Genomic DNA, 13,630 nt, shown 5'->3' with positions numbered 1-13,630 from the left:
TGGGTTCACACCATAGCGATGCGGGAACGCCGCGAATCCGCTGCGTTTTCCCGCATCGCATGCCTCCCGCCGGCAGTTCACACTGCCCTATGCGGACGGCTGGGAGTGTCAATGAAATGTTAATGACACCCCCAGATCCGTCCGCATATCGCAGTGCGATCTGCACACTCGCACAGGAATCGAATCGCATGGTGTGAACACCCATGCGATCCGATTCTGTTGCGGACCAAAAAAAGGGTCCCGTGCGAGTTTGCTGCGGGAGCGATGCGAATTCAGCCATACTATCTGTATGGCTGAACTCGCATCGCTACGGAGATCGGATGTGATTTGCACTGCAGTGCGAATCACATCCGGATCTCTCACCCGCAGCGGTGTGAACCGGACGTAAGGCAGGGCAAAAGGAGCAGCTGCCCCGGGCCCCATCATTGTTGTGGGGCCCAAAGCAGCGGCCTCATACTTGCCAACTATCCCAGTTTAAATTTCCTGATACCTTGAAGTTTTAGTCCCGTGCTGTGTCCCGATATCTCAGTGTAAAAGTTCTGTTGCTGATGCCCAGCTCTGCCATTTTGCTATGTACAGATAACTCGCCTGCAGACCCTGTGTTTACATGTAAATAACCTGCATTAATATGTAAATAGTCGTGGACCGTGGCATTGATATATAAATAGAGGCATCATTCATATGTATATAATGTCCCCCTGAGGTTATATCCACCATCACTTCTGCTGAATGCTGCCCACTGGGGAGGTAAAGGGGCATGCTGGAAAGTCCTGCCTACAGCTATAGTCAATTAGCCTTGGAGGTGGAACCCTTCCTTAAAATAACATGGTGCTACAGCACCCTAAATTTTGGTGCACATAAATACGCACACCTCAGCAGATGCCTGAGGGTGTCATTAACAATTAATAGCACTGCTGTGTATCTGCTAAAGGGCAGCACGTTTCTGTGGTGTCAGGAAAGCGATTTTGCATGTATTGTCGAAGCACAAATGTGAAAGCAGGCTAAATGTCTCAGTTACTTTGGTGGTCAGTGTAAATCTTCTCATTACATTGGGACTTGGTGTACAATCTTTTCATTCACACTAGTGACCAGTGTGAAGGTCCCCCTTACATTGGTGGTCAGTGTAAATCCCTCTTTACATTGGTTACTGTGAATGCTACTTTTACATTAGTGGTCAGTGTAAATCCCCATTACATTGGTGGCCAGTGTAGGAAATTCACTTTATATTGGTAATCGTTAAAAAAAATCCAAACTTGCATTTGTGGTCATTTTCAAATCCTCCCTTACATTGGTGGCCCATGTAGAAGGCCCCTTTAAATTGGTGGTTAGTGTAATTCTCCCTTACATTGGTGGCCAGTGTAGAAATCTCCCTTTATTGGCTGTTGATGTAAAATCCTACATTACATTGGTTGTCAGTGTAAATTCTTCATAACATTGGTGATCAGTGAACATTTCCCTTTACATTGGTGGTAAGTGCAGAACTGCCCTTACAATGGTGGCCAGTGTAAATCTCCTTTACATAGGGAGTATTACACTGACCACCAATGTAAAGGAGATTTACACTGGCCACCAGTGTAAGGGTAGTTCTGCACTTACCACCAATGTAAAGGGAAATGTTCACTGATCACCAATGTTATGAAGAATTTAAACTGACAACCAATGTAAGGTGACACTTCTACACCGACTACCAATGTTAGGGAGTATTTACACTGACCACCAAACATTGGTAGTCGGTGTAGAAGTGTCACCTTACATTGGTAGTCAGTACAAATCTCCTCGACAATGGTTGTCGGTGCAAATTCCCCCATACATGGAGGTCATTGTATATTCCCCCCTTACACGGGTGGTTGGTGTAAATGCTCTAATTACAGTCTGTGTAGATATTTCTCTTTTCTATTGGTGGGTGGTGTAAAATCCTCCATTACATGGTGGCCAGTGCAAATTCCCCCTCACATTGGTGGTCATTGTTAATTCCCCATTACATTGGTAGAATTCCTCACTATATACTTACCAAAGATTTCCAGCTTTGCTCTACATGTTTCAGAATTTTCGACAGTGTACTGCCTTCTTAACTAATCCCATCCCCCCACCACTGCCACTGATTTCATCAACCCCCCCCCCCCCCCCCCTTCAGCATTGCCACTGATCCCAGGAGTCCTAGGAGTTTTCTGTCTATTGATGGGTCCCCTCACCTCCCCAGTACATGGTGTGCAGGCAATGAGGAGATGATGTGCTGTAACCTTTAGCAACCAATCAGTGAGCAGTAATGCGGTGCACTAACCTCTTGCAACCAATAATTGAGCGGTAATAGTATGCAGTAACCTCTAGCAACCAATCAGTGAGCAGTATTTATGTACAGTAATCTCTAGCAACCAATCAACAAGCAGAAGTCATGTGCTGTAACTTCTAGAAAATAGACAGTGATCCATAATGTGTGCTGTAACCTCTAGCAGCCAGTTAGTGAGCTGTAATGATACACTGTAACCTCTGGCAACCAATCGCAATCGCTAGCCGGATCTGATACAGTAAACTGATTTTGAGTCTAGCTGCTATTTATTGTATGCCTCAGAGCAGGTGGAAAGTGAAATTGCATGGAAGAGGGGGCCCAAGAAAATGTTTGCCCAGGGTCCAGTCAATATTAAAGATGGCCCTGTTGCCGCCTCTCACCTTGTGACTTGCTACAAAGTTACAATGTTACAGACTGATTACAGACTGATCACTGGGGGAGGAGGAGACTGAGGAAATGTTTACTCCTGCCTGCAACCGACTGATGAGATCATCACAGCCAAGGTAAAGTCACTACCTAGAGCTGATGAATGTTTTAATGATAAAAGGTGAAGCTATTCTACAAAATGATACGGTTATGTTATATAGTGATATATTGGAGGTGGAGTGGCAGGCAGACATCAACACAATCTCTGCCTGAGCCAATCAGAGGAAGCTTTGTATTCGTTCATAGAATACAAAGCTTTCTGTGAATGGCTGGGCAGCAGGCATGTACTGGCCATCGGGACTACCGGGAGATTCCCGGTGGGCCGATGGCTCAGTGGGCCGGTCTGGTGCAGTCCTGGAGCCGCTCCTCTCTGACAGTGAGTGATTTCGATTTCACTCCTGTCAGGAGGAGCAGTCTCCGAGATATGCTGGAGAGAGCATTAGGCTTTCTGCTCCCTCCAGCCTGCAGGGGGAGATAGACACGATCAGCAGACTTTCCTTCCTCTCTCCCCTATCGCTTGTTATCACATGACTGGAGAGAGGAAGAAGAGAGGCTGCCTTTAGAACCGTGAGTACATGTGGGAGGGGGACACTCTGATGTAACGAGCTGGTGGTGGGACTCTGATGTAACGAGCTGGTGGTGGGACTCTGATGTAACGAGCTGGTGGTGGGACTCTGATGTAACGAGCTGGTGGTGGGACTCTGATGTAACGAGCTGGTGGTGGGACTCTGATGTAACGAGCTGGTGGTGGGACTCTGATGTAAGGAGCTGGTGGTGGGACTCTGATGTAAGGAGCTGGTGGTGGGACTCTGATGTAAGGAGCTGGTGGTGGGACTCTGATGTAAGGAGCTGGTGGTGGGACTCTGATGTAAGGAGCTGGTGGTGGGACTCTGATGTAAGGAACTGGTGGTGGGACTCTGATGTAAGGAACTTGTGGTGGGACTCTGATGTAAGGAACTTGTGGTGGGACTCTGATGTAAGGAACTTGTGGTGGGACTCTGATGTAAGGAACTTGTGGTGGGACTCTGATGTAAGGGGGCTGCTGATGAGAATCTGATGTAAAGGGGATGCTGATGGGACACTCAAAATGTAAGTGGGCCGGTCTGGATGACGTCCAGGGCCGAATTTCTGTCCCAGTCCAGCCCTGCTGGGCAGTGTTCAGTGAGATGGGAGTCTCACTGCCGGAGCATAGCGATGTATACTGTATATGGCTGAGCAGTAGCGGGCGGTCCATAAGAGGTGCAGGGTCGACACCAACCCCCCCCCCCCCCCAATTTGCAGGTGGGGTACTAGACTCCTAGCTTTCTATGACTTATTTTTTTCCAAGCACATGATTAGAGCCCGAGGCTCTAATTGGCTTGAAAAAGGTTGGGCTCGGGGCGCAGAAACCACCCACTTGTGACACTAGCAAATCAATATTCGCTATTGGTTTATGGCTTCTCCTCCTGGCCAATCAGGAGAGGAGGATCTAAAGAAGGCCAGGTTGGCCGGGAAGGAGAAGCCGGGGAAGCCGTGGCGGTGGATGGGCGAGTGCGGACCCTGGGGTGGGGGGGCTTTATTTGCTGCCTTCCCCAAAAAGTTTAGCACCAGCAGCCACTGTAGCTGAGGCTATATAGAGTTAATAGAACATGCCCAGCAAGTACCTATGTTAGTGCAGTATATAGCTTGTTGGACCAGCTTGGCCCAGGTGAACTATTTAAATGCAGGCATCGGTTTTAGTATAGCGCTGTAAAGTTACTAAAATATCCAAATTTATTACGTATGGGAAGTTGTCATAGGTGAAATCTGTACAGTCAGGTAGCTGTGTGTGTCGGGGGGTCTCACCTTGTCTTGGATGGTCTCATCCCTCTCTTGGATTTCTCTCTTCAGACCCTGGATGTCCTTCTCTAGAGATTTGATCACCCCCTGCAGCTTCTGTTGTTCCAGCCTCATCTTCTCAATGTCTGCGGCACGTTCCTCGATGTCCTTCTGCAGGCTACTGAACTATACAGGGGACAGGCCACGCACAAGACTGATTATCCAAATGAAATATAATGATGATCTAGAATAGACGATAGGTAATAAAGGGGGCTCTCCTTATATTTATGATATTGTATTGTATTGCGATATTAATAGTGGCTGGAATAGTGCCCTATCATTGGTGTCAGTAGTAGGAATAGTGCCCCATCCAGGGGCATAACTAGAACCTTTAGGGCCCCTGGTGCAAGAAACCATGGGCCCCCTAAACCCCTCTCCCCCTTCATCTGAGTCCCAAGATTCCAGTTCTGGGAGGGCGTCCATGGACACAGCTGATCACAGATCATGGTAAAGGACCAATCACAGTGGCCCTTTTCCATGTGATCGGCTGATCACATGTAAACAGACTTGCTGGTTATCGGCAGTCTTTCCCTCCCACGCTGTGTCTGTGTGAGGAAAGGAGTAGCGTTAACCGGCAAGACCGTCGGTACATTGTTTACACTGATAGCCAGTGCCCTGATAGGTGGCATTTATCACTCATAAATCAGTGCCCATCAGCGTTGCCTATCAGTGCTGCCCATCAGTGCCTCCTCAGCAGGACTCTGAGCTGAAAGCATCTCGCACATACAGCTCAGAGCCCGCACTGACAGTTCCCTCTCTCGTCTCCCTTGTACGGATGGGAGAGGAGACTCCTTCTCATAGATGGTAGAGAAGAGAGCCAATCTTCTCCTTCTCCTCCCACCGCTCTCCTATTGTGCATGCACTGCGTGAAGCCCAGGAGCTGAATGATCAAACTCAGCTGCTTATCTTCACACTTCCCGCAGTGCACACAGGAGGAGAGGAGTGGGAGGAGAAGGAGCAGATCGGCTCTCTCCTTTCCCATCCATGCGAGGGAGGAGGGAGAGGGAAATGTCAGTGCAGGCTCTGGGATGTATGAGAGAGACACTCTCAGCTCAGAGCCCTGCAGCCAGCAACCGCGCTGAGGCACCCCGACAGTGGCGGAACACCATGGCCCTGTCGCAAGTGCTGGTAGTACCGCCCCTGGCCCTTCATTTGTGTAAGAGGGAACCAATAGTGCCCCATCATTGGTGTCAGTGGGGGGAATAGTGCTCCATTATTGATAACAGTGGGAGGAATAGTGCCCCGTCATTGTCAGTGGCAGGAATTATGTTCCACTGTTTGTGTCAGTGAGAGGCATATTGCTTCGTATCAGTGGGAGGAATAGTGTCTCAAGGTCTGGATAAAGGATAGCAAGGGGCTGCATATGACCCATTGGGGCAAAGTTTGGAACCCACTAGCTTATAGAGACTTTCTACCAAACACCCAGCTTCAAACAACAACTTGACACACTGCTTCTGCTAGCTATATATATTAAGATTTAAAGCGGGAGTTCGGCCGTTTTTTTTTTTTTTTTTAAAGTCAGCTGCTGACTTTTAAAATAAGGACACTTACCCACCCAGCGCGCCTGTGATGTCGGCACCCGAAGCAGATCTCTCGATCGTCTCTCAGGTGCTGCCGCCGCCATCTTGGGTATGGGAATCAGGAAGTGGAGCCTTGCGGCTTCACTTCCCAATTCCCTACTGCGTATGCGCAATAAGGATGGTCCCCGCTGTCCCTGGGATCCGTGTGTTTCCCAGCGGACAGCGGGGGACCCGCAGGAAGTGGCGTAAATATCCGCAGATTCTGCGGATATTTATGCCGGAAGTGGGTGCAAATACCTGTACTGTACAGGTATCTGCACCCCCCTCCCCCCTGAAAGGTGCCAATTGTGGCGCCGGAGGGGGGGAGGGTTCCGATGAGCGGAAGCTCCACTTTAGGGTGGAGCCCCGCTTTAAATCGGTCAGCCATATTGAATTCATTGGATTTCCCCATTGTGATGGAAGTCACTTTGGGCAGGGGGCCCAGAGCACGCAGAGCAGGAATATTTAGGGGTGACAACAGAATGCTCTCCGGAGGGATAGGACTTTGGCGGCCCAGGACTGCTGTGAGAGATCTTTACAGATGGTTTGCAGATGAAGGGGAATCTACCCTTGAGGACCTTAGAGAATACAGAGAGGCTATGCTTGGTCTCACCAGGGGTCTCAGAGCTTAAACCTGATTTGGAATATTTACTAAGGAAAGAACAGCACCTGGAAAGGGCATACAGGGAACTGCTAGAACACGTTCAGCAGCATGCCCTAAAATCAGCAGCAAAGTTTGAGTTTTCCCCAGAAAAGTAATGGAGGAGAAATCTTCAAATGGGTACACTAGTTCTGGTGACCTTGGTGTCCCCAAGAAATTCCCTTAATTTGTAAGGATTTCCTCCCACTTCCTGTTTTGGCTATGGGACAGGAAGTGAAGAGAAATCCCCCCAATAGGACACAGATGGCAAAAACATTTTTGACAGGGGTCATAACTTTCCCTTGCTCTATCTAAAATGAAAAAAATAAAAGTTTTGCATATAGTTCTACTTTAAGCTGTGTATGGCCATCAGTTACATCATGGAGGACGGGGAAATCAGACTGAGATATCTGCTCATGCTTTGGTAAGGTGGGCTCGGATACAATCAAAAAACTTGTTGATTCTGTCAGAAATTCAGAGCTGTCCTGTGTCCCCTGCACACTTCCTGTGTTATCTTAAACAGTCCTAGTTCTTATCTTGGACTACAGAATGATTAGAGAACAATACGAGGAAGAAAAATAAATGAAGAAAGGAAGAAATGAAGGGATGAATGAAGGCAGCAATACAATTTATTTATTTTTTGGGGGGGTTAGGTCACCTTCTTCCTCATAATCCCATTCTCCCCCTTCAGTCGCAGTGCGGTTTCTCTCTCCTCCCGTAGACGGCGCTCATATTTTATTTTTACATCTTGGATCTCTCGGTCTGCGTCCTCCTCTATCTGCTTCTTTGTCTCTTCAAACTCTCTGTGGTGTTGTCGGGCTTCATCCTGGGTCTGGTAAGACAGATGTGACATTGGTTTAAGGCAGCCTTTCTCAACCTTTTTACCCTAGAGCGGGGGTCTCCAAACTTTCTACACAAAGGCCCGTTTTTCTGACCTTCAGGTTTTAGGGGGGGCCGGACTGTGGCCATTGGGAGTAGAAAAGGTTATTTGTCTCAGTGGGAATAATTGTGCCCCATCATTAGTGTCAGTAGGAGGAATTGTTCCCCATTGTTGGAATCACTTGGAGGAATTGTCCCCTATCATTGGTGTCATTGGCACCCATTAGTGGTGGCATTGGAAAAAATCGTTCCCCATTGTTGATGTCATCGGGAGGAATTGTACCCCATCATTGGTGTCAATGGGGGGAATTGTGACCCATCATTTGTGTCACTGGGAGGAATTGTGACCCATTATTAGTGTCAGTGGGAGGAATTGTGCCTCATTGTTGGAATCACTTGGAGGAATTGTCCCCTATCGTTGGTGTCATTGGAAGAAATTGTTCCCCAATTGTTGGTGTCATTGGGGGAATTGTGCCCCATGATTGGTGTGATTGGGCCCCAATATTGGTGTCATTGGGAGAAAATGTGCCCCATTGTTGGTATCATTGGGGGGGGAATAGTGCCCCATATTTGGTGTAATTGGGAGAAATTGTATCCCTCCATTGGTGCGAGCGGGGGTGGAGGGAATTATGTCCCATTGTAAGTATCAGTGGATGAAACGTTCCCCCAAGGGCTGCATAAAAGCAAGCAAAGGGCACATCTGGCCCCTGGGCCACAGTTTGGAGACCCCTGCCCTAGAAGAACCCTTCAAATAATTTTCAGGTCTCAAGGAAGCTCTGCTAAACACCATCAATTAAGGGTCAAGAAGAAAAATGCTCCTTACATTGGTGATCAGTAGGAAGAATGCCCCCTTAAATACCGCTAAAACCATAATTGGAGTCGTGCCACTGACTGCCAAGTGATGTTGGACCTGGGACTATGCTGGCACCATGAAATCAGAGGTCAATCAGACACGGCTCAAGGAACCCCCAGCAACCTCTGAAAGAACCCTGGTGGGGAATGTCTGGTGTAAGGTGTACTCCCTTCACAAAGCCTTGAAAAGAAATTCTACACTGAACGAAAGCTGGGGTTACATGTACACTGTAGCCAGATGACTTCTTTCATATACCGTATACTTGATTGCCCCACTAGTACCACCCCATTTCTATCTCTCTTCTTCTGCTAGCACCAACAACATGGGGACACGCAGGGCTGCTGTTAAAACAATGGGGCCCCATACAGCCAACCTGACAGGCCCCCCCACCACCACCGCCACCAACAAAAAAAATTACAGTTTATTTGCTTCAGTTATGAATAAACACAGTGAGTGATCAGTATCAGTCACTCATTGTGTTCATTTAGGAAATAGGAAGCTGGTAAATATGACATATTTACTGGAACCTTCCCCTACTCTCCATCCTGAAGGATCCTATTGTGTGCTTGCAGCTGTCGGTGGGAAGGAGAGGAGGGAAGTTGGCAGCACTGCGGGGGTGGGAGTTGGATCACAGGCTGGCCTGGGCAGCAGGGGGAAATGTATGGTGCACAGGGAGGGTGATCACTGTGACTGGGGGCTTGGGGCAATTACTGGAACCGATCCCCTGTATGGGTCTCTCTGCAGCAGGTGAAAGCTGGCAGAAGAGAGAGGAGAAGAAGCCAGCATTTAGCAGCTGCAGAGAGAGCCATACAGGGGATTGCCCCACCCGCTGCACTGATCACCCTCCCTGCCCACATCTGATTCACCCTGCTGCATGGGCCCCCTTGCTGATCTGGGCCGTATACTGGAGGACCGGTGTTTCCCCTCTATATACACTGCCCTGGGGACATGGCAGCAATGGCTATACATTTGGCAAAGCCATGACCAACTGTTGGTGTGAGTTCAATCATGTATACTGGCACGGTTATATTTACATAGTTATGGTGTTTGTTGAATGTACTGTTGTAATAATTATGCTTATCTAAGCAGAGATTGACCCTCTGATACAACAACTATCGCTCTTGAAGAAGTGGACATTGGTGTAGAAAACATGTCAGAAATTTTCTGTATACATAATGCAAGCATTGTGCCATGATAATTGTTGCCCATCTACGAACTGTGCCAGCAGAATTATTTATGTAATACATGTGCTATTTATAGTACTGTTGTTTAACTTTAAAAACATACATTATGTTACCAAAAGTATTGGGACACCTGCCTTTACACGCACATTAACTTTAATGGCATCCCAGTCTTATGCCCTGTACACACGGTCGGAGTCTCCGATGGAAAATGTGCGATCGGATAAAGTTGTCGGAAAATCCGACCGTGTGTGGGCTCCATCTGACTTTTTCCGTCTGAATTTCCAACGCACAAAGTTTGAAAGCAGGATCTAAAATTTTCCCACAACAAAATCCGATCGCATAAATTTCGATCGTGTGTAGACAACTCTGACGGACAAAGTGCCACGCATGCTCAGAATAAACTAAGAAAAAAAAAGAAAAGCTATTGGCTACTGGCCCATTTATAGTGCCAACGTACGTGTTTTACGTCACCTCGTTCAGAGCGATCGGAAATTTCCAACAACTTTGTGCAACCGTGTGTATGCAACACAAGTTTGGGCCAAAATCCGTCTGAAAAAATCCGACAGATTTTGTGATCGGAATGTCCAACTGTGTGTACGGGGCATTAGTCCGTAGGATTCAATATTGAGTTGGCCCACCTTTTGCAGCTATAACAGCTTCAACGCTTCTGGGAAGGCCGTCCACAAGGTTTAGGAGTGTGTCTATGGGAACGTTTCACCATTCTTCCAGAAGCGCGTTTGTGAGGTCAGGCACGGATGTTGGATGGGAAGGCCTGACTTGTAGTCTTAATGAAAACAGAAACGCAGGCTTAGCACATATTGAACCACCTTGAAAGGTGAGGTGTGTACTCATAGACCATTCACCGTGTAGGGTGCGGTTACCGTAACTATAAGCATATATCACAAGCAAAAATTCTGGTTTTCACACTGTTAAGTGTCTCCTTGGTCTTCCTCTGACTCTGGGGTCTCATTCCGGTGCCAGAATAATCCCCTTCTTGCAGAAAGGCCAGACTTCCGATAGCTGGGAACACCCACTAAAGTAAAAGCATAATGGGCTAGTATACATCGCATACTAGCCCATTATGTGGCATTTTACCTGCGATGTCCCTGCTGGTGGCCGGATCCATCTTCGTTCCTCCCTCCTTCCTTCCAGGGCCGTGGGCTCTGTGACTGAACTCAGACGTTCAGCTGTCTGTATAGTTGCTACACCTCCATTCAGTTGCAGGCTGTCAGCACACGGCTCCAGGCCACTCTGAACGCCTCATTCATGCTGTAGAGGCGTTGGCGCCCATATGACTGGAGCCTGACATGCTGCACTCATCCATTGTATATGTCTAGACGTTGCACCCCTATGGTGGCGGTTCTGTTGCACTTGGCTCCATCGTGGTCACCTAATGAAGGATTCCCAGATGATCTCTGATAGTGGTGTGTGCCAATATTTTCAAATTTACTTTTTTTTTTTTCTACTTTACAAGGATTCTCAAATAAAAGGAAAAGGGGGCGTGGCCTGGATTCGATCCGAGATGGACGCTTAGATCTGGAGCTCCGTCCTCGAGGCCAGCAACTTCAGCTTTATAGCCCTCTTCTATACTCCTGACATGGTGAGGACACCCAGAGATACCTCCGCTACCCGGTCCAGATCTCCCAGGGGATCCGACGACCTCTCCGCCCGGCCAATTCCGGACATATTCCGTGCGAGGCCTTCAGGCAGGATGCAGGCCTCTCAGGCAGAGGCGCGCGGCGGTAGATCTCCAAGCGCCAGCCCTAATAGACCAGAGGCACAGCTCGCCGCTAGCCCCAGGACAGACCGACCTCCGAACCAGGCTGCGGCGGTGAGCATTGACGACCTCCGCAGCGTGGCAGCGGATATTAAAAACACACTTATGGCGGCGATTTCGGACATGCGGTCAGATATCCACGCCATGACACTGAGGGTTGAGGAAGTAGAGGCGAATCAAGTGAAGCAGGACACCGCTCTATGCCATGTGCAACAGATAACAGAGTCCCACGCTGTTCATCTCCGGGACATTACCAGGCATTTGGAGGACTTAGATAACCGTGGAAGACGCCGGAATCTCAGAGTGAGAGGTATACCTGAGACCATCGAGCCCTCTCAACTGTCCCAGACTGTTGCCATGCTGTTTAATGAAATTTTAGACCGCCCTCCTGACACCCAGATTAACTTTGAACGCATCCACAGAGCTTTGCGCCCAAGAGGGAGAGAGACAGACCCCCCCCGGGACGTGGTGTGCTGCCTCATGGAGTTTCACCTCAAAGAGCAAATCCTCCATGCTGCCAGGACACATGATCGAGTCATGGTACAGGGAGCTACCGTAAAAATTTACCAGGACTTGTCCGGCATCACTCTACAAAGGAGAAGGGAACTCCGCCCCCTCCTGGAAGCCTTGAGGGCCAGGTCTATAGTATACAGGTGGAAGTTTCCATTTGGTCTGATGGCGTCCCATCATGGCAAAACAGCGCTGCTCAGAGTACCAGAGGACCTGGACCATTTCTTCTTTACCCTGGATATACCACCCGTGGATCTGCCAGATTGGTACAGTGACTTTCGCCTCTCCACACTTACCCGATCGTTCTCCATGGATGGCATAGCAGAAGCGGGAAATTTCAACCTAGGCCGCCGCCGTCCTCACCCCCTTCCTCCTCGTTCACCTTCACGTGATGCCGGAGCGCCAAGAAATGGAAGTCCCTCAGCCTCTCATGCGCACCGCAGGGCCAGAATCCATTAATATCTACATTTCTTTTTTGCATACTGCTCCCATCCGACGTTAAGGTACTGTTTATGGCTTTTTGTTTTTCTGCCCTTCTTCTCTATTCCATTGTTTTTGGTTCTTACTCTTATTTCTCTGTGCATTGCCCCGCGCATTGAGACTTACCCGGTGTTACTCAGGATTTGCCATGTCATGCCCAATCTGCTTTTAATTACCTTAACCCTGGACCCTTTTTTGCCCCCATTTCGCCCCTTGCCCTAACCCCCTCATTTTAAACCTCAAGCACTATGATTCCCATATCCTGCCTGTTCTCCTCTTCCCCCCATTGCCCCTCTGCCCTTCATATTTTTAAAGACATGAGCTCATTACCACCTCATGTGAAGATCTCTACTATTGCACCGTTATCACTTTTCCACTGGACTTTGTAAGCAGAGACACCAGGAACATTTCAGGACGACAAACTTGGATTCCCTAGGACATTGAAGTACTGCATGAGGACCACCCTTGACTCCTGGGACTGCCCTTTATTGGTATTTTCTAGATACAGAGTGAATTTGGTACATTATTCCTTTTGGTTGAACATACTGTCCTACATTGCTTTCCAACCACCCTACTCCACTTTACTATTCTATAGCCTCTTCTCTCTACTTTCCTACTCACCCCTCTACCCCTCCTCCCCCCTCATCTTTCTCATTCACTTTTCCTTTATCCCTCTTCTCTCTCTTCTTGCTTTCTATTACCAATGTGTTAAGTGCTGTCATACTGGGAGATGCTGAATCTTTAGATCAGGGAAATTTTAGTCTCTTTTTGGGGCTCAAATGCTCCCAATGACTACCATTTCTCTGCTCTCGGGACAGTTATTCCGCTATCTTTGGGTTTTTAGGGGCATGATTGGCCCGGGAGATGCCACACTCGGGTGACAGCCTTTTCTCACATCCCATACTCTGTGGGTGCCTGCTCCGCATGCCGGAGCCATCAATTCCTCCAACGTTCCCTGCATTCATGGCACCACCATTCATCCCTAAAAAGATGGATATGCATGTGGACCTCTTGCAACTCCGTAGGTCACAGACTCGAGTGTGGCCTCTCCAGTTCTAAAGATACCTCTGTGTGTGTGGGTCAATGTACAGGGGAATTGTAGTTGTTTTAAAGTTAAAACCTATTTGTCCTCACCCTATCCCCCCGGTAGGGGATTCTCCCCCTTCACCTTACTTCTT

General features: G+C 48.4%; 1 protein-coding gene and 1 pseudogene across 1 annotated transcript in view; one reads left to right on the top strand and one right to left on the bottom strand.

Annotated features, from left to right (window-relative positions):
• The window catches only part of CFAP57 (cilia and flagella associated protein 57), a 104,010-nt gene that overhangs the window by 26,003 nt on the left and 64,377 nt on the right, over positions 1–13,630 (bottom strand). The window contains exons 16-17 of the mRNA XM_077450644.1: positions 7,428–7,601; positions 4,538–4,696 (exon numbers count right to left, since the gene is read on the bottom strand). Coding sequence (XP_077306770.1) covers positions 4,538–4,696; positions 7,428–7,601 — 333 coding nt within the window. The remainder of the gene's footprint in view (positions 1–4,537; positions 4,697–7,427; positions 7,602–13,630) is intronic.
• LOC143928688 (small nucleolar RNA SNORA35) lies at positions 10,607–10,717 on the top strand (annotated as a pseudogene).

Source organism: Lithobates pipiens, unplaced genomic scaffold, assembly GCF_037356315.1.
Source record: "Lithobates pipiens isolate NorthernLeopardFrog02 unplaced genomic scaffold, aLitPip1_a1.2 Scaffold_23, whole genome shotgun sequence".
Taxonomy (NCBI): Eukaryota; Metazoa; Chordata; class Amphibia; order Anura; family Ranidae; genus Lithobates; species Lithobates pipiens.
The sequence above is the reverse complement of the archived record's forward strand: the minus strand, read 5'-3'. Positions and strand labels throughout refer to the sequence as shown.